We start from the raw sequence: 22,018 nt of genomic DNA, 5'->3' as shown, positions 1-22,018 counted from the left end.
TTGACATTCATCTATAATTTTTCACTTATGCATTGCGGATGCTTGTGTGCACATTTCCTGGTATTTATTGCACTTGTATCCAGTGCTTTTTTTTGTAGAAAAAAAGGTGCCGGTACTCATTATGGGCGGGGTCACCACATATGGCTCCACCCCTATGATAGCCACACCCACATTAACCACACCCCCTATACCAGCCATGGCGCATATAAACAGACATCATTGAAAATATTACAGTACTATAGGAGAAAAAAATAACGTGATTTTTTTCATTATAAATAATCTCTGTAAGCTCTTACAGCTCCAGTATACCCAGTGCAAAATAAGACAGCCAATGTAAATTCTCAAATTGGACATATTACAAACACTAAAATGAAAATAAAATGATTTTTTTTCTACTTTTGTTGTCTGGTGACTGTTTTTCTTTCCATATTGGTCCCAGTCTGTGATTCTCCTTTCCTTTGTTTTCGCTTAACTCTTCTGTGCCATTTGTCATTTTTGTCTCCTTTTTCTTTGCTTTCTTCAATATTTTTCAGGCTCTCTCTCTCTGTCCAGATTTAATTCATTCTTACTATCCATTCTTTAATTTCCTTCATCTACCTGTGGCTTTTCATCTTTTCCTCACCCTTGTTCTCCCCATGCCCCTTCCTCTTATTCTCCAGTCTTTCTCTATTCCCCTTTTCCATCTAGCAGCTCTGCTTTCTCTCCCCATCCTTCCATCTGTTTTCCCTCTCTCTTTCCCCATCCTTCCATCTGTTTTTCCCTCTCTCCCCAATCCTTCCATCTGTTTTTCCCTCTCTCTCCCCATCCTTCCATCTGTTTTCCCCTCTCTCTCCCCCAATCCTTCTCTCTGTTGTTTTCCCTCTTTCTTTCTCTCTCTCCCCAATCCTTCCCTCTGTTGTTTTCCCTCTTTCTCTCTCTCCCCAATCTTTCCCTCTTTCTCTCTCTCCCCAATCCCTCCCTCTCTGGTTTTCCCTCTTTCTCTCTCTCCCCAATCCTTCCCTCTGTTGTTTTCCCTCTTTCTCTCTCTCCCCAATCTTTCCCTCTTTCTCTCTCTCCCCAATCCCTCCCTCTCTGGTTTTCCCTCTTTCTCTCTCTCCCCAATCCTTCCCTCTGTTGGTTTCCCTCTTTCTCTCTCTCCCCAATCCTTCCCTCTGTTGGTTTCCCTCTCCCTGCCAAGTTTCCCGCGAACGACGCGAAGTCGCGACGCACGCGGCACCAGCCCCTATTTCCGGCCGCTGCTGCTTCTCCTGTTGAGCAGCAGCGGCCGCTACACAAAGAAAAAGAAGATTTAAAAAAAAAAAAAAAAAAAGAAACCTGGCTGAAACGCGGCACCCCGGCACTGTAGACAGCCATTAGGCATTGGCTGTTGCCCCGCAGCCGCTCCTCCTCTTGCCTCTACGTCACTGCCCCTGCAGGAAGACCCCGGAGGAGCGTAGTGACGTAGAGGCAAGAGGAGGAGCGGCTGCGGGGCAACAGCCAATGCCTAATGGCTGTCTACAGTGCCGGGGTGCCGCGTTTCAGCCAGGTTTGAAGTTTTTAAAAAATCTTTTTCTTTGTGTAGCGGCCGCTGCTGCTCAACAGGAGAAGCAGCAGCGGCCGGAAATGGGGGCTGGCGCTGCGTGCGGGACATGGACTCACGGGGCGGGGGGAGCAAAAAAAAAAGGTGCCGGTACGCCGTACCGTTGCGTACCGGCACAAAAAAAGCACTGCTTGTATCCCACATTTTCCCACCTATTTGCAGGCTCAAATGTAATAAAAGATTAAATATATGTCTTTATACAAAGAAACAGTGAAGAATATCTGGGGTAACTAGTACTCTTCTGTTTTCACAAGACAAATATTTGCTTTACAAGTAGAACCCCTTGGTTAATTTTTTTTATTTTTTTTTCAAATGTTCTTCAGTCTCATCAAACTCTTATTCTTAATAAATATATTAGTAAATACTACAGTGCTCAGTTGTGCATATTAACAATCACTCCGCATGATTGACTATAATATGTAATCACTCATACATCACTGCACTGTGTCCCTACCTGCCTCCAAGATCAAAGAAAAAAACTTTTTGTCGCAAATATGGCAATCAGTACTTTAAAAATCAATAACTGAGGGAGGAAGTGACGTCACTGATGTTGATGGCTGCCTAGCGTTCTAGCTCCCGTTCCTCGATAACTACAAAAGCAATAAAAAGCTATCACCAACCTTTTTGGTACTGCCTGCAGTGTTCCTAGTTGCTCCCCATTGAAAGCAGGATGAGTAAAGCGTCTTCGGCGCGAGCTAAAGAGCAGGAGAAGTCAGCAGGCGGCGGATCGTCTAAAACCGCGAAGCGCCACGAGGTAATGGCGCCGGTCTCTCCCTCTGACTCTGACTCAGCGCTGTCTTTAGCGGAATCGCGGAAACCACATACTAAAAAAGGAATCTCAGGCGAACTTCGCCAGATACTGTCTGGTATACAAGCAGATATAAACAAGTCGAGGGATGAGATTCTGGATAGAATGGAGACGCTGAGCTCTGATCTCCGCGAGCTGGGGAACAGAGTTGAAGAGGTAGAGACTAAGCTGGAAGAGCATTCTGAGTCCATACATTCACACGAGACCCATCTCCAAGCCTTAGATCAAAAGCACATAGATCTAACCTATAAGCTTGACGATCTTGAAAACAGGGGAAGGAGAAACAACCTCAGATTTCGGGGAGTTCCTGAGGGCGGAGAGACAGAGGATGTTATACAGATTGTACAGACAATGTGCGCCAGCTTGGGGGCCGAGGCTGCAGGGATCAAGATTGAGATCGATAGAGCACATAGATCCTTGGGTCAGCGGCAGGAAAACAGAGCACGGGATATTATCACCCGGTTCCACTGGTATGAAATAAAGGAACAACTGCTCAACTGTGCCAGGAAAATGCCCAACCTGGAATATGGTGGGTCTAAAATATCTGTGTATCAAGACTTATCACAGTTCACCCTGCAACAAAGACGTCTTATGAAACCAGTTCTGGACATTCTAGCCAAAGAGCAGATAACATACAGATGGGGCTTTCCTTTCTCCTTGAATTACACGCTACAGGGTGTCAAATTGAGAGTTACATCGATGACAGAAGCTTGGAAATCACTGCATGGGGCAGGCCTGGTGCAGACGAACAAACCACCAGGCGCCCTAGCGCCAGCCACGAAAACCAAGCTCCAAAAGTGGCAAAGGATCCCTGCCACACCTAAAAGGAATATTCCAAAAAGAAAAGTGGCTGTGGAAGAAACCTGAACTGAAGCGGTAACCTGGTGGAATCACTCTATCAAAGGACTTATCCAAAAATTGGCCAGAGGAACACTGGCTGATACTGATCTCCTGGTTGGTAATGATGCAGAGAGTAATTAACGTTACCCTCTGTCTCAAGTTTGAATATGTTTTATTCTTTGTTTATTATTGCCATCTCTTGCATAAGTGAACTTTAACTCTTTAATTAATAGATGAAATGGCAATCAAGGCTGTGGGACACTCTGTGTATGATGCTATATAGCTATAAGAGATTGAGAAGAGGGAAAGTTTAAGGTGATGGATGGCGGGCAGGGACCAAATATGTGGATGGGTGGCTATGGCTGCCCAATCTGGGTTCTTGACCCTGGTGATGACATAGGGAACTTCGGGGAGGGGCGGGGGGGCTGGGTCGCCTGGACGCTGGTGTGTCACTTCCTCATCTCCCACTATTGGGACTTGAGCCCTCTAGTTGGTGTCAGACAGGGGGGGATGAGGTGGGTAAGGGAAGGGGGGGGGGTTATCGCTGGGGGGAGGGAGGACTGGGGAGGGTTGGGGGCACAACTGGCACTGGATAGCACAAAGACATGAAGTGGATGGATCCCACCTAGTGGGAAACACAGCTGATGTAACATCCCAGGAATGAGTACAGACTTAAAAATTTTATCATATAATGTTAAGGGGCTGAACATGCCTCAGAAAAGGCAGAAATTTTTCAAAGAGCTGCAGCTGCTGAAGCCGCACATTGTATTATTGCAGGAGACTCATTTCCGCAGGGCACATGAGCGATTGTTAGCCCACCCAGAATACCCAAGCGCCTTCTTCGCTTCCTCTGCCGACGACTCTAGAAAACGTGGGGTGGCAGTTTTGTTCCATAAATCAATATCGGCCCAAATAATGAGAATTAGGCGAGACCCGGGAGGTCGTTTTTTGCTCTTGCAAATTGTTCTGGATCAGGTAGACCTCACGCTTGCATCGATATACGCCCCAAATGAGCATCAGGGGACCTTCTACACTAAAGTGAAAAACATACTAGCTACATTTACCCGGGGCTCTTTGATTATGGGGGGTGACTTAACGAAGTTATGGATTCTGTGTTGGACAGATCCGGGAGACCTCAGCACCTGATATCTAGGGACTCACTGGCGCTGGGCTCTATGGTTCACACATTAGGGACCCTGGATGTTTGGAGACTAAGTCATATGACAACTAGGGACTACACTTTTTTCTCTCCTGTACATAAGTCATACTCCCGGATCGATTACCTCTTCCTTGACGTCACATTAGCAGAGAGGGGCCCGAAAGCAGAAATTGGCAGCATAACAATCTCAGACCATGCCCCAGTTTGGGTAACCCTGCCGACCATCAGAGCAGAGGTCAAAGACCAAAGATGGACACAACACAGATCTATTACTGGAGGGGGAGGTGGTGGAGGGTTATAGGAAGGTCCTGAAAGAGTACTTGGAGCTAAACATGGAATCGGGTCCTCCCCTCAGTGTGGTGTGGGATGCTATGAAGGCAGTCTCAAGAGGCTACTTTATACAGATAGCTAGTAGGCGAGCGAGGGTTCGTAGGGCCCAGCTGGCGCAGTGCCTGGAAAGGATTAGGATCCTGGAGGCACAGCACAAACTAAGTGGCTCCCCTGCTGTTTTGGAGGAGCTGCGTGGACAGAGGCTCCAGCTGGACTCTATCTACTCCGAACAGCTAAGTTGGCTACAATCCAGAAATAAAGTTCGATCATACGAGTTTACTAATAAGGCAGGCCGCCTCCTGGCTATAAAGCTGCGCAGGCAAAGAGTGGACCGAACGGTCACCCACATTAGGGACTCGAAAGGCGAGTTGCTGAATACATCTGAGGCCATACGGAGGCGCTTTAGCGAATTTTATCAGGAACTATATGACCAGGAGACGAACCCACCTGAAGATACTATCTTGGATTACCTGGTGGAGAGTGAATTGGCCTCCATAACCAGTCAGCAAAGGGCAGCCCTAGATGCGCCGGTCACTCCGGTTGAGGTACAAAAAGCCATCCAACACCTACCCTCATGTAAATCACCAGGGTTAGACGGTTTCCCTAACGAATTCTATAAGAAATATACCACCGAATTAGCCCCACTCTTAGCCGACTTATTTAACTTAATTGGGAAAGGGGAGTCTTTGCCCACTTCCATGTTGGAAGCGTGGATTGCGGTACTGCCCAAGCCAAATAAAGATCACAAGGAATGCGGGTCCTTTCGCCCTATATCCGTCTTAAACGCTGATGTCAAAATCCTAGCTAAAGTCCTGGCTAATCGATTGGCACCCTTGCTCCCAGGTATTATCCACCCTGATCAGGTGGGATTTGTCCCCTATAGAAAAGCTACTGATAATACTAGGCGAGTGGTCGATTTAATGTACCTGGCTAGGAGAATGAGGAGGCCTCTTTGCCTTCTTAGCTTGGACGCTGAAAAGGCCTTCGATCGAGTGCATTGGCCATTCATGTACAAGGTGATGGAGACCTTTGGGATAGGACCGCAGTTCCGTGAATGGATCCAGGCATTCTACAGCTCCCCTAAAGCCTGTATTCGTGTAAACGGGGGTAACTCAGGGATGATACCTTTACATAGAGGCACTAGACAGGGCTGCCCTTTGTCCCCTCTATTATTTGCGATGGTAATGGAGCCATTTGCAACCAGGCTTAGAGCCAATCCAAATATATCAGGACTCTCCATGGGTGGGAGAACACATAAACTAGCCCTCTTCGCAGACGATGTCTTGTTATTTGTCACTCACCCCCTGACCACTTTCCCTGGGCTTCTGCGGGAGATAGAGGCATACTCGACTGTGTCGGGATTTAAAGTTAATATGTCCAAATCTGAAGTTTTGAACGTAACCCTTCCGACGGAGCTCATGGAGTCATTGAGGACTTCCTATGCCTTCAGATGGGCGGACAAGAGCATTCGCTATCTGGGGGTTAATCTGACAGCAGACCTCTCGGATCTTTTTTCGGTTAATTATAAAGGGTTGGCAGAGGCACTTATTGAGGACTTGGGTAAATGGGGGGATATTGCTCTCTCATGGTTTGGCCGAATAGCAGCAGTAAAGATGAATGTCCTGCCGCGCCTGCTTTATCTATTTCAGGCTCTCCCAATCAAAATGCCACGTAAATTTTTATCAATGCTACAGGACCGTATTATGCGCTTTATCTGGGCGGGAAAGCGTCCGCGCTTGGCACGCACGGTCCTGTATCAGGATAGGGCGAGAGGAGGGCTGGGAGTACCTAACTTGGCTTGGTATTATAGAGCAGTCCAGGCACGCGCGGCAGTGGAATGGTTTCAGGACTATCCCGATAGGCAGTGGGTGCAGCTTGAACAATACACTTTGGGTGAAAGGTCATTAGGGGCTCTCATGTGGATCCCGGGCTCTTTTAGATCCCTGGAGGCAGGACTCTGTCCTTCAGTATATGTCACCCTTTCAAACTGGGATAGCATGTTCTTACACCGACGTACAACATTGTCTCGTCTGTCCCCCATAGCCTATAACCCACTGTTTTACCCCGGAACGACAAAAGGAGTATTCACAAGATGGTACACTGGGGGTCTACGAATGTGGGGTCAACTATTTGAGGGTGAGAATTTGTTGTCTTATCCAGCAGCCCTTGAGAAGTTCCCGATAGTGGGGTCTGACCGGTACGCCTATCTCCAATTGGCTTCCTTTCTTAAGACAAGGGTGGTTCGGGAGGTTATGGCCAGGGAGCAAACAGCACTAGAGACTATCTGTGAGGGTCCACCCAAGACTACTGGGCTGGTCTCTCGCCTTTATCACATTATTAACAGGCAATCCCCGAATTATACACTTCATAGGAAGAGTTGGCAGAGGGAGCTGGGCATAGACTTGGAGGAGGCATTATGGGAGAGGATGGAGCGGGCTGTGGTGAGAGTGTCGTCTCATGTGCCCTTCAAGGAAAATGCGGTGAAGGTGCTGTATCGTTGGTACTTGACGCCTGAGCGTCTCCAGCGCATATACCCCACACTGACGGGGCTGTGCTGGAGGGGTTGTGGGGTGCGGGGCACAGCTGGACACATATGGTGGACCTGTAAGAGGGTCAGGGCTTATTGGAGATCAATCCACAGCAGACTACAGAGGTGGACGGGAAGCCCAATACCATGGAGCCCAACCTTCTTCTTATTCTTTGGGGGAGCTGCAGGTCTTTCTAGAACTCAGCACATATTTGTGGGACAGGCTATAACCGCTGCAAGAGTTATAATTGCTGCTCATTGGAAACAGCCCATGACTCCGCCCATTACCAGATGGGTCCAAAGACTGAGGCAGGTCTGTGAGATGGAAAAACTTCTAGCGGAAAGGCGTAATCAAATATGTAGATGGCACCAGATCTGGGACTCTTTTCTCCTTCATGTATAAATCGACTAAAGTTTTCTGTTAAGGTGGTGCCGGAAGGGTGGGTGGGAGGGGGAGGGAGGGTGGGATGGGGATATATGTGACCAGAGAGAATATGAAGCGGGGACCAGTAAATACAAATAAAAACTCTGAAAAAGTGAAGTTTTGGTATTGTAAATCTGAATACTTTATTTGACATTTCAATACTGTAAGAACTGTTATATTCGTGATATCCTAAGAGAATGTTGGCCTACATAAGTGACATGTAACATGATTTGCATTGTGCATTATGTTTCAGATGTTTTGTATTACCTGTTATTAAAGACTTCTTAAAAATTAAAAAAAAAATCAATAACTGATTGCCATATTTGCAACAAAAATTTTTTTCTTTGACCTTGGAGGCAGGTAGGGACACAGTGCAGTGATGTATGAGTGATTACATATTATAGTCAATCATGCGGAGTGATAGTATGCACAACTGAGCACTGTAGTATTTACTAATATATTTATTAAGAATATGTGTTTGATGAGACTGAAGAGCATTTGAAAAAAAATATAAAAAAAATTAACCAAGGGGTTCTACTTGTAAAGCAAATTTTCTACAAAGAAAGACAAATGAAGTGTACTTGCATGGCTCAAACTCGCGCTCTTTCATATCCCCAATGTGTGTCTCACCCCAGGACTGTATTTTGTGGGGAGCTTTGGGAGAGGGAGGAAGGAGCTCACTGCATGGGGCGGAGTGGATAATGGAGGGGGGGGGGGGGGAGGTGGAGAGAGTTCCATTGGGAAGGGGGTGCGTTGAGGGCAGGGGAGTTCTGCAGTCGCAAGGAAAGAGAACACGCTTATTATGTACTCTCGTTATGCACCACCCTCAGAACTTATTTGGGAGGTAGCAGCAGAAGTTTTGTGGCATGAGCACTTTGTCCCTGGAGGCAAAGAATGCCTGCAGTCCATGGTGTGCACCTTTCTGCTCTTGTTTTCGCTTGCCTGCGCCTTTTAGAGAACACGGTAATTTAAAAGATTTGAGGTGAGGTAATAGCTTTGTATGCTCTGGAAAGTCCCTTTCACTCTCGGGACAAGGTATTAGGAAGTGTTTCTTTCACTTCTGCTGCTTAAGCTTCTATAATAGATAAGACAAGTAATGTTCAGATCAATTTTCAGTAAATCATCTTGGGAACAGTTGGAAACATCTGATCTAGATGGTTCAAATTATTCCTGTATTCAGCGGCACCAGATGTGTAGCTAGTGCTGTCAAATATGTAAGTGTAAATTATGCACATATGTATGCAGAGAATATCTGAATATCGAGTTGTATAAGATAGACGTAAGTCCCTAAATATCAGTGCTATACATATAAAGTTATAAGTTTCTCTCAAACAGCCCAAGTTATCCTCACTTTTTTTTATTGCTTTTATGAAATATTCATTTCATAAGAACATAAGAGTAGCCATACTTGGTCAGACCAGTGGTCCATCTGGCCCAGTATCCTGTTTTCCAAACAGTGGCCAGGCCAGGTCACAAGTACCTGGCAGAAACCCAGATCATGACAACACGCCATACAATCCCAGGGCAAGCAGTTTCCGAAAAGTGCAAAGGAAAACTGACAGATAATTTCAGAAGGAAATAATCAAATTGCAAGTTCACAAACAAACAAACAAACCAACCAAATAAATAAATAAATCTTTCATCACAGGAGAAGTAGGGAAAGTATAAGTTCTATAGGTACATAGCACAAAAGAAAAGCAATTTCCTTGTGATTCCCCTGTAAGTGCTGAGTTACTTTTCAGGGGACTCAGTATATTGTTTGATTCTTTGCATCCGGAGAAGTTTCTGCAAGATCATGGTGTTCTTAGTGGAGTTGGTTTATTGGGTTTATATGAAGAATTTAGTCGTCTTAGTTAAGATTTGCCTATCTGTTTTTCCTTTGTGCTGTGTACCTATACTGTCTCTACTTCTCCCGAATAGATGTACCTCTATGTATAATCTATACATCTTTGCAACCCTACCCCACATTGCCCTTGAACTGCCCCTTTTGCTCCACACATAGCACTAGGATGGTAATTCTTTAGGATAAGAGAGTAAGCAGGGGGGCCTGTTTCTAACTTGATCTATAAAGAATAGACGCCTGCTTTTCCTTAGAGAATACTAGTCTAAGTGGCAGAAAACACGCCTAGATTTAAGGTTGAATCATTTACACCAGCCCTATGGTATTAGGCAGAATTCCCCGGGTTTTATAAATTTTGAGTGTTCAATTTTGCACTTAGGGCCCCTTTTACAAAGGCACGCTTGCATTTTTAGCACACGCTAAAAATAAGCATGCTCGAAATGCTAAAGAAGCCCATATATTCCTATGGGCGTTTCTAATGTTTAGCAAGCGCTAATTGTTACCGCATTGTAAAAACGCTAGTGCACCTTTGTAAAAGACTCCCTTAGTGCGCAAAATGCTGCACACAGGTTATAGAGTAGTGTCTGATATTCACGTAACAAAATTTTAAGAAATTAGGCACTGATAGGCAGGAAGTACAGTAATTGGCCTAAATTGGCATTACTTGCTGCTAATTTGCAGTTACGTGTGTAATTGCACTTAGGCGCTCTTCTAAAAAATTAGCTCCTAAGTTCAATTAACACGTAACCCGCAAAGGCAGCAGATACGTGCGCAGGTCTAGGGCATGCCTTGCAGTTGTGTGCGTGTTATAGAATAGCAGCACTTAAAACGCTCACACCCGCAACATTTAGCTGCGCTGATTTATACCAGCTATTTGGCTGGAGTAAGCACTCGTATCTAAAGTTGAGCACAAGAATTCTGACGTACACTGATATTCTGTAATGGCTGTTACACGCGTAATTGCTGTTATAGAATTGGTGCTTAGCGCCTAAATTTTTGGTGCATAACGTTTTCGTCACACATCTTGAAGTTACTCCACTGTATGTAAATGATACAATCAGTGGCGTGGGCCTGGGTGGGCCAGGGCCCACCCACTTAGGGCTCAAGCCCACCCAACAGTAACACATGTTTAGCAGTAGCTGTGGGGATCCCAAGCTCTGCCAGCTGAAGACTTCCCCCTGATGGTAATGAAAATGCTGCTCTCCACGATACTGGCACCTGTGCATGCTCAGTTTTCAGCACATGCCTGCTACAGAATACCAAGGTGGAGAGAAGCATTTTCCCACCAGCTGAGATATTTTTTTTTGGTGGGGGGGGGGGGGGGGGGGCGGAGAACATTTGGTGCCCACCCGCTTCTTGCCTAGGCCCACCCAAAATCTGCTGTCTGACTATGCCCCTGGACACAATACTATAATTTATGCATGTATTTGCACACTTTGCCCAAACTCTGCCCATGTGCACCCCGCTGGCAAAGTGCAAAACATGACACATACTTTCCCACTAATCTGTATTATATAGGAGGTCATTTTATATGCATTAAATTCCACATGAGTGATTCTATAAAGGACACACTAGCAATTATGCATCAATAACACACATCAAAACTTAAATGGTTGTGTGTGTGTGTGCATGTCGAGTGGCGATTTCGATGGCGACTCCGGCTGTGAAGAACTAAGGTCGGTGCTGGGCAAGCTTGTACAGTCTGGGTCCTGTATATGGCAATCAAGTTTAGGATGGGCTGGAGAGGGCTTCGACGGAAACTCCAGTAATTTGGAATCTGAGGACAGTGCTGGGTAGACTTCTACAGTCTATGACCCAGAAATGCCAAAGAGAGACAATGATCAAGTATTTTATCTCATTCATTGTTGGTTTTAATTACGACTTTATTTATTTGTTGCATTTGTATCCCACATTTCCCACCTATTTGCAAGCTCTATGTGGCTTACATTATGCCGTAATGGTGATCACCATTTCCGGGATGAGAAATACAATTGGCATTGCGTTAAAGTTCATAGCTGATAAAGTAAAGTATAGAGTCAGTTAGACAATCAAATATAGAAGTTCATTTTGGCGAAATGAAGTGGGAGTGTGTTAACATTCATTAGTAACAGAGTTTGAGTCAGTCAGTTGTAAAGAGTTCGACTTGATCATGAGTGTGACTATTGGGCAGACTGGATGGACCGTTCAGGTCTTTATCTACCGTCATTTACTATGCAATTCGTTAGAATAATGGCATATACACATGTATGTGAATAAATACCAAAATTCCACCAAAATGCTATTCTGTAAATGCGCACATATCTTACCTGGTATTTTACAGGCAGGCATAGACACATGTGGAGTCTGAGTGAAGTGTGGGTGAAACTCGCACACACACAACTTATAGAATGCTGCAAGATTTGTATGCGCATATCTCTGGAACTAAGACACACCCACACTCCAGTTCTGTGGCTGACATAACTTGGATGCGTATTTTCACTGTTACGCTAGTTCTCAATAATGGAAAATAGGCATCTTTTGTAGTTTTTACAGAATAGGCCCTTACCAGGCACACATTTATAGAATTGTCTCCCGGATTCTATAAATGGTGCACAAAATTGCACTATCCCGAGATGTTCACACAACTAACTTGGCTAGCGAACCAATTGGCGCTAATAATTGTGTGCAATGTATTGTCATGTCACTTAGTTGTGACTATTGTATTTGCAGCTAGGATTGCTCAATTCCGTTTGTTTATTTAAATTTAATTTCTATGCTTCAGATCTTTAAATTACTAAACAACTTACAAAATAAGAAAAATATATAAAAATTTAGAACAATAAACAGCACACGTTTATATAGAAACAAACAAAAAAAAATGTCAAACATCAACTAGATTTAATACAGGTACTTAATTTAAAATAGGCTTCACAATTTCTGAAATTTTAATAAAATCTCCTTCCCTGCATAAATCAGTGGGTAACCTATTCTAATGTGCAGACCCAGTACATGTAAGATCTAGTCTGAAAATCAGTTTATTGCAGTGTTCGCACTGGAGGCAGAATTAACAACTCTTGATTTTCTGATCTTACAGACAGTCCTCTTTAGTTTCCCAAGTGAACTTTTTATTTGCTTGCCCTCCTGGAACGCGAAAAAAAAACTGTACTAAAGCTAATCTGGGATAGGTCAGTTTAGGGAATTATAAATGAAGATGATTAACTGCAAAGTTCAATGTATATATGATAAGCAGTGCCATTGGGCTGGGCCTGCATGACGACTGCCATGAGCATGCTGCACAAGTTTGGGTGAGTCATGTTTTGAAGACTTGCCTTTCTACTGGAGCCCTCTTTAAGCAGCTGTTATGCCATCCTTTTTGTCATGAAATGACTAGCCACCAGCCACTTAGAGAGTCTATCCCCAGCACAGTTGAGTTCTGTCTGCCCCTGCCACTTGGTCTCAACATAATATCTGTAACTCCACAAAAATAACCCGACATAACGCCTCTCTGTAGGGAAGTGCACAGACTAGAAAAATTGTTTTGATTTTTCTCACAAATTTTTCCAAGTTTTGGGGGTATTTCATTTGGTTAGTTTCACATGTTTCTTTTAATAGGGAATTTTTTAGTGTGTACTGGATTGATTTAATGCGCACTAACTGAATTAAGGGATGCAAAATCGATTAATGCATGTTAAATCAACACAGCATGCACTAATTTAAATCTCACTAACAAATGTTCACCACTATTTGTCCTGCAAGAACAGCAGCAGGAGCTCAGTGACCTGAACTTATTTCCCATAGTCACAAAACAACAAGAGGGGATCAGTGACACCAACATAATATCTCTTGCTCCGTACGAACACCACCAGCATTCCTTTGCAATCCTCCAACCATGTTTCCCCCCTCTTAACTCAACACCACTGGCTTCCTATCTCTTTCTGCATTCAGTTTAAGATCCTTACACGTCTGTATACTCCCTCCTACCTTTCTGCTTTAATCTCATCTTATACTCCTAGGCCTCTGTGCTCTGCTCTTGGCTTCCAGCTTTCCCTCCCCCAGTTCACTGTTCTCACTTGGAATCCACTTGTCACTCAGCTTTCTTCTGTTCTGGTCCATTCTTTGGAACACCCTTCCAGCTGACCTCCGTTGTGAACAATCCTACTTATGGTTTTGGTCCCTCTTGAAACTCGCCTGTTTTCCCTAGCATACCCCTTCCTGGCGCCTGGGTGATCTCTAGCGTGTACCCCTCCTCACGCCTAGGTGACTCTGTCGTTTCATCTGCTCTGTGATGTTTCCAGCAGCTTTTCCCTCTTGCCTCTTGCCCTGCTTTCCCACTGTCTGCTCCTTACCTCTGTGTGCCCCTCTTTGTGACTCTGCTCTTCTCTCTGCCTCTCCCCTCTCTTCTACTTCCACAGTGAATTTTGCTGTCCTCTCCCCTTTCCCTCAATTCCTTTCTGTCTTCGCCCCCCTCCACCTTCTCCTACTGTCCATACTCCTAAGCACTGACATTGACCTGCTTTGTTAATTCCCCCCCCTCCCTGGTCCCATGGTACACATTCTACCTCTCCTATTTCCCATTCTACCATCTCTTGCCTTACCCTGTGCCAGTCTGTACCTTTCCCTTCCTCCCACCTTTAATAGGCTAAAAAAAAACCCCATTCTTAGGCTCTGTCTTCTCTAGCCAGGTAGCCCCTAGTTTCTCTCTTGAGTGTCTGTGGCGTAAGTTCAGTGGAAGGTCCAGGGTGGTGGTGAGGGCTTCTGGAAATTAAGTTACAACACAGAGTAGGAACTCAGAAACATGAGGCTGAGCCAGGCACAATACAGCTCTCGCTGCTTGCACCTCCAGTATTCTCAGCAGCTGTCGTCTGCATCTGCCTGCATGCTTCCCACATGGTACAGTTTGTGCCAAAGGAGGGCACCGGCCTGCATCTAACAATAACCACACCATGGTGAACAACTGAAGAAAAAAAAAGGCAGCTTGGTCTGGCACTGTCTGTTGGGGATTCACTGAATCCCTTGAAGGCCCTGATTGCACTCCACTGGTCTGGACTGATAGGGACAGATTGAATAGCTTTCCTTTGTAAATCCTATTTGTCACCTCTAATACCTTCTTTTAGAGCTTTAGAACCAGGCCAGCTTAACCTATGGACCAGGTGAGGCTCTGGCCCAGGACACAGGCGTTTGGAGCCCTGCATCTCCGGAGCCTGTGATGTCGCTGGCCCAGAGCTTACATGGCAGTGTTGCATGTGAAGGGAAAAAAGATCCAGCAATTTTCCTCTTTGTGTCTCAGGCCGCCTTCCCCGTCTGCCTTTTAATGGCAGTTTTCCTCTCCCAAGCACAGACAGCATTTCACCCAATGGTACCTGCATCAGCGCCCCAATGTCTTCCTTCTGTCATGCCCTGGCCTCTCCTTTGACATAACTTCCTGTTTCCACAGGGTACAACAGAAGGAAGACGCAGGGGCCAATGAGATGGGTGAAAAGCTGTTGGTTTGTAGGAGGGGGAAACTTCCTTTAAAGATAGGCCTGGGAGGGGGGGACGCCAAACCAAAAGTTAGCTCAAGGCGCCATGGTCCCTTGGCCCACCCTGCTTAGAACCGTTTTGAAACATTTAAATCCTTTCCTAAGTTAGAGGTAAGTACAAATTGTTACACTTGCTGCTAAAGGTGATTAGTGTGTGCCAGTGGGTTGAATAGTGTAAAATAAACTGTTAAACCATGAATACAGTTTGCATATTTAGCACCTGGACTTATATGGATTTTTGCTACTGCTTAGGTAATTTCTAGTTTCTGCTCAGAGATTTGACCAAGTTCATTTAAGTCTAATGACTGTAGAGCTGGTATGAGAAAAGTGTGTATATCCAGATGGTGCTATGCGGGATTGGAAAGACCTAATGCTATGTTGGTTTTTCCATCGTCCTGGAAAACATTTGGCTAGAATCATTTTGTCACCCTGCTTTGGTGTCTGGGTTTGGCTGTGACTCTCGTTCTGTGTCTCTAATTTTATGGGCCTTTGGTAGGACTTTTCTATCTGGAATCATACTCTGATGATCTCAAAACTTTCTTTGAAGACTGAAAACTTGTCCATCCTTCTCACACCGTTTTTCTTTGTAGAAAGAACAAAAGAGATGCCCCATCACGAGGAAGTCAACGGCAACATTATAAGCTACAGAGATTCTCAGGAACAGTCCGTGTACTCGTTCAGGAGAGAGCCAAGCTATTTTGAAATCCCAACCAAAGAGTTTCAGCAGCCGACAAAATCTTCAGAAACTCAGGTGCACGAGATCCCAACAAAAGACACCGACACAGCTACGCCACCTGTTGTGCAGTCTCATGCATCTTTTACCATTGAATTTGACGACTGTCGTCCGGGGAAAATGAAAATAAAAGACCACGTGACCAAATTTTCACTTAGACAGAGAAGACCGTTTGGGAAGGACTCTGGTACCACGGAGATGATCTCAGCAGAGAGCAAAGTAGCAGACTGGCTGGTGCAGAATGACCCAAGTTTAATGAGAAGACCGTCTGCTCATGAAGACATGTACAGTACTAAAAGTGATCTGCCAGTTAATATCAGGACGCTTAAAGGTAAACGTTTTCATTCTAGGTCATAAATGTTAATGTCAGCTGCAAAGTAGTGAGGACTGCCAAATCTGGTGGTGATTTCAGGTAAATAAGATGGACATGCATTTGAGTCTGTCAAAACGCCATTCTGCTGTTTTGTTTGGTGAGAGATTTCCTTTAAATCCTGTAGTTATTAACTCTGAAGTCTAACAGCCTAATGATGAAAAGAAGTTATGGGAGTTTAGAAACCTTATTCGCAATTTCCACATGGGATTTCTGGCATTTACCCGACATCTGTGTGGAAATGGCAGTTGTAGGAAGGGCTCAGTTTATACCTGGATGCCCATAATGTGTAAAAATTACAATGGGGTAAGTTGGGGTGTGGTTTGAGTGGGACATGGGGTTGGCCAAAAATCTATATGTGTGTTTTGTCATTTCATAAAGGGACTCTGTGTAGGATGTAATATTTGCACTTGGGGATTTACATCTGCTCCCTGGCTCATATAGGGGGTCTCTTACTAAAGATTAGCTCGAGTTACCTGCAGCAGGGCCCATTTTATTTTAAACGTTCTCCGACAGCTGAAAATATAACTTCGCTATCTGTGTATCTTTTAAATCGTATACGAATGATAATGGGCGGAAGATCTGACTGAATGGCCTGATAATATTCATATAAGAAGAGGCTGGTTTGGGGGTAGATTGAGGACAGGCTGAAAAATTACCTAGATATTGGCAATATTCAGCTACCATTCGGATAACTTAAATGCTTAGATTAGGCCTAAATAAATGAACTTACGAACCGGTGTGTGAGTGCCTGCAGTGACGTCAGTGTCCTCAGAACGTTGAGGGTGCATTTTATTATAGTAGATTTCACCTGAGGTGATATACAAGTATTACACGGATATAGACAATAAATTCAAATAACAGTACACATTATAGCACAGTCTGCCACTTACAATGTCAACAAAGTGCACATTGAAGCATCTTAACAAACAGCAAAGGGGCAAGCAGACAGAGGAGGTACAGTAACAGGAGTTTAGATAATATGGGTGACTAACTTGAAGAAAAATTGCAATCAGAAAAGCTGCATGGAAATGATCTTAGCGAGACTGTGTGTGGTAAGCAAGACCTGTAGCAGTATGTGTAGCTAATTGATGGTCCTCGTGCATGTGACTGTGTGACTAGCTAGATAGTTGCCCCTTTCATTAAAAGGCTTGGGAGGAGAGCCAGGCTTTCACCTGTTTCCTGATGTTAGTTTAAGGAGCATTCTGGTCCCGTTTCAAATGCCCCAGGATCTCCTGAGCCAGGGAGACTGTTCCTTGGGACGTGAAAACCCTCAATCTCATCCACCCAGCTACTCGTCCGTCCATCTGCCATTCCCCTGGTGAAAGCTCCATCTTCCCTTAGCATCTGCTCAGCTGAATCCTTGCCATTTTAAAAATAGATCTCATAAAGGAGGAAGCGGACTCTCTGCCTGGATAAGGCACGTGTAGGAGGGACTGTTTGGAGGATGGAACTGGGTGGGGGGTGGTGTGTGGGAAAGTAATTGGATGGGGTTAGGGGCTGTCTGGTTCCAGGATACTCTTGCTGAGGAATCCTAGGACAGGCTGTCCCTGGCTCAGGGGTCTCCTATGGCTTACAGGTCCTGGGCTGAGGTCTCAAATTAGGAATCTCCAGTCTTAGAAGGCTGATTTTGACATCACCTACAGAGACAGTGAAGATTCAGCATTATTGAAGTGTAACCCCCGCCCCCAAACCCAAACCCTATTCTAAAGCTTCTAGGGACCCTTTTACTAAGACGCAGTAGGCCTAATGCGGGCCTACTACGTGCTAAAAGAGCACTATGGTGGGACATGCTGAGGCATTTTGCAGTGGTTTTCGGCTCAGTGAATGCTAATCCCATGCTGGAAAATATTTTTTATTTTCCAGTGTGGGAGGCGTGTCTGCACTAATCTGGTAGCGCGGGCACATTACTGCGTGCTACTCGAATCGCGTAGGAGCCCTTACTGCCTCCTAAATAGGTGGCAGTAAAAGCTTCCTTGGTAATGGCCACGCTCTAATTGGGGAAATTAGCCTGTGGCCATTAGAAAAAATATGGCATGGTGGCCATTTTATCACCTTACTAAAAGTGGCCTCTGCCTGTGGAAAACCCACGCGTTCACACCAGCACTGGTCACTTTTTAGCGTGGCTTGGTAAAAGGACAGTCACAAAATAAGAAGTAGGGGTGGACCAAAAAATCTTGACAGCCAAGGTTAGTACATAAGTAGTGCCATACTGGGAAAGACCAAAGGTCCATCTAGCCCAGCATCCTGTCACTGACAGTGGCCAATCCAGGTCAAGGGCACCTGGCACGCTCCCCAAACGTAAAAACATTCCAGACTTCCTAGGTTTTTCCATCATTGTTTTCCTGTTATTTGTATTCTTTGAAAATTAATAAAATATTTGGAAAAAAAAAAAAAAACAAAAACATTCCAGACAAGTTATACCTAAAAATGCGGAATTTTTCCAAGTCCATTTAATAGCGGTCTATGGACTTGTCCTTTAGGAATCTATCTAACCCCTTTTTAAACTCCGTCAAGCTAACCGCCCGTACCACGTTCTCCGGCAACGAATTCCAGAGTCTAATTACACGTTGGGTGAAGAAAAATTTTCTCCGATTCGTTTTAAATTTACCACACTGTAGCTTTATTAGCACCAAATGTGACCCCGACTACAGCGTCCATTGCGACTACATAGCATACTACAGTATTATTTCCTAATCTGTTTCATCTAAACACCCATTCAATGTGATACTTCTGTTGAAGAGTTTGACCCCTGAGGTAGACAGTTATCCGTCGAAACACGGACCCGTGTCGGGTCTCGTATGGTGCTAATAAACTCACTTCAATCAACCTTGGCTGTCGAGATTTTTTGGTCCACCCCTACTTCTTGTTTTGTGACTGTTGATGCACACGTAGGGGTTGTTTTTAACCCTGACCTGTTGGTTGCTGTTTTGTCGTATTGTTAAAAGGACCCCCTGATGCAGCAAACTGCCCTAGATAATTCCTAAAAAAAAAAAAAATCTTATGTACTAAAACTCTTGCTAAGAACATAAGAGCAGCCATGCTGGGTCAGAGCAATGGTCCATCTAGCCCAGTATCCTCTTTCCAAGCAGTGGCCAAGCCAGGTCACAAGTACCTGGCAGAAACCCAAATCGTGGCAACACTCCATACTACAAATCCCAGGGCGTGCAGTTGCTTCCCACGTCTGTCTCAATGGGAGACTAGGGACCTTTCCTCCAGGAATTTGTCCAGACCTTTATTTTTTAAACCCAGATACACTAACTGCTGTTACCACATCTTCCGGCAGAGAGTTCCAAAGCTTAACTACATGGGAAACTATTTACGAATTAGTGCAGAATTTTTGTGCTCAAAATTACCCTCTGCCTTAAGCTTAGCAAAGGTTATTACATCAACCTAAACATCAGATGCAGAAGATCAGAGTTAATACATGGCAGAAATAGGGGTTTAGGTTTCTTTCAGCTGATAATTACCTCTATTATTTCAATTTATTAACCTTTTAGAAAAAAAAATATCTACTACATATGATCTCTAAGAGGGATGGAGGGAAACTTTTATTCTTCAAATAAAATCAATTATTTTCTTGTTAACTGAATTTAGCTACTCATCAATCAGTTTAAAGAAGTTATTGTTGATTTTGTTTAGGAAATCGTCATGAAGATGGAACTCAAAGTGACTCTGAAGACCAAGTTTTATGTACAACCGCAAAAGAGGCCACACCCAGTGAACATACAGTGGAGCAAGGCAAATTACAACGCCAGATACGGCGTGATCCTCAGGATTTACTACACAATCAACAGGCTTTTGTGATTGAATTTTTTGACGAGGACGCCCCGCGTAAGAAAAGGTCACAGTCCTTTACGCACAGCGTGCATTCTTCGCAGAGTGATACTGACCCCACACTCAAACCAAAACAGGAGAAACGAAAAGGTGCCATGCCTGCTGAGAAACTGTCTAATGCACCTACGCAGGTGAGCAAACCGGTCTACACTTCTTCCGGCCCCCAGAGGTCTGGTTCATTTAGGAGAGAAAAGGCAGATGAGCGACTCGTTTCTTCCTCATCCTCCAGCTCAAGAACGTCTGGGAAAAACTATGGAAGCATAGGGAAGAAGTCCAAAATTGCTCAGGAGTTTGCGGCAGAATATTTTAGGGAGCACGGCGAGACAGCCAACCAAAGTGTTGAGTTGCCATCGGCCATGCAGGGACAGGCATTCTTACCAATGACAATAGACACCCATGTTGTAGCGTCATCTCCCCTCTCTACCTCACCACAGGACTCGAAGACTACCAAAGTTCAGAAGAATGACGAAGAGGATAGTTTAAGCGATGCAGGGACATACACTATCGAGACAGAAGCACCAGAAAAGGAAGTGGAGGAGGCCCGAAAAATGATAGATCAGGTGAGAGCCTCTCAGGCCTACAAGTTGAAATACTTTAGTGTTACTCTAAAATAATTCTGAAAGGTTTCAAAAGCTCTGCATCCTTTTGCCTATTTGCTGCTAGTTTAGGTAAGGCTTAGGAAATGCTTTCTTATTTATAATATGTATTTAATTTTTCATTACGTTTAGCTGTAAATGAATCTCTTATTTAATACAGGATAGTATAAATATATTTAGAAGTGTGTAAAAATGTACCATAAGTTGACAAATATATTTTTGGTACCGTTTCACGGTAGTTCTATTATTATTAAGTTTCAATTTACTGTTTTCAAGTTTACCTTATTTATTGTATTTATGTTTATTCTTGGTTATTTTACTATTGTTAACAACATTGTAAGTTTTACGTTAATTCTACCTGCTGTACATACCACCTTGGGTGAATCTCTTCATAAAGGTGGTTAATAAATCCCAATAAATAAATTAATCCAGTTGTGATTTATAAATCAGTGGCCCCACAGAAAGGTACCTTTTTAGGTTTTGTGACTTAAAGAGGATGGTATTATAACAGTTACCTCTGTTTTGAGCCTGTTTTGTAGACACACATAGGCGCCTCTGTGCCTTTATAATGTACTAGGGACAAAGTGGCAGAAATCATGCCTCTGTGGAAGCTATGGACATTTTTATACCTGGTTGGGAGCTGGTGTAAATGTTTTGAAATGTAACGTGTATTTTATAAACAATACAGGTAAATGCAGACTTTCACCATGCTTCGCTCAAATGCCATTCCTTGGGTCGGCTAAAAGTATGCTCCTTTTTGACTCTGCACGTTTTTTACCCATGTGAAAAGGCCTTTGTTTGAAAAATAATTTATAAAATTTGCCCCCGAGGGGGTTAATTTTTTTAATGTCTTTTTTATTCAATTTTCAAATTACCCTATCCAAGTGTACATACTTGTTAATCAAACAGAATGCAATATATTCAAATCAAGGGAAAAAACAACACGCAAATAAATCTGTAGGGAGCTGCCTACATTTAAGCAGCAAGAACATGTATTTGTGTCCTTTATTCAGAATATACGCATGTAAATGATTCTGTTCCAGCTACTTGCTATTCTTTAAGGGGCAGATGCACTAAACGTTTTTCATCGTTAAATGAGCCCTTAAGGAAGAATTTCCTATCCTTTCCATGCACTAAAGCCTATTTTTCGACGGTAGTAGCAGCTAACGAAACTGGAATGCAAATGAGAAACTACCGTTGAAATGTAGACAATTCAGAATGCACTAACCATACCGACGATAGCAACGATTCACTTAACACCAGAAATTTAACGTCAGCTCAGACCTGTTGTTAAAGCCTGAGCTGTCATCTCCCCACTGCCCCCTGCACGATGAAAAACCAAATTGCTGGCATGTTTTAAAAGAAAAGTGGCTCCCTGCTTCCCTGTGCCCCCCCCCCCCCCCCAAAGTCCCCGCTGCTCCGTTTGTGAAATAAAAGCTTTTAAAAATCAAACCTTTGCAGTTGCTGGGCTCCCCCT

The 22,018-nt window shown here is 44.1% G+C and overlaps 1 protein-coding gene across 1 annotated transcript in view; it reads left to right on the top strand.

Annotated features, from left to right (window-relative positions):
- The window catches only part of CEP170B (centrosomal protein 170B), a 155,210-nt gene that overhangs the window by 68,454 nt on the left and 64,738 nt on the right, over window positions 1–22,018 (top strand). Inside the window, exons 8-9 of the mRNA XM_030214678.1 lie at window positions 15,596–16,069; window positions 19,751–20,505. Coding sequence (XP_030070538.1) covers window positions 15,596–16,069; window positions 19,751–20,505 — 1,229 coding nt within the window. The remainder of the gene's footprint in view (window positions 1–15,595; window positions 16,070–19,750; window positions 20,506–22,018) is intronic.

Source organism: Microcaecilia unicolor, chromosome 9 (assembly GCF_901765095.1).
Source record: "Microcaecilia unicolor chromosome 9, aMicUni1.1, whole genome shotgun sequence".
Lineage (NCBI taxonomy): Eukaryota > Metazoa > Chordata > Amphibia > Gymnophiona > Siphonopidae > Microcaecilia > Microcaecilia unicolor.
The sequence above is the reverse complement of the archived record's forward strand: the minus strand, read 5'-3'. Positions and strand labels throughout refer to the sequence as shown.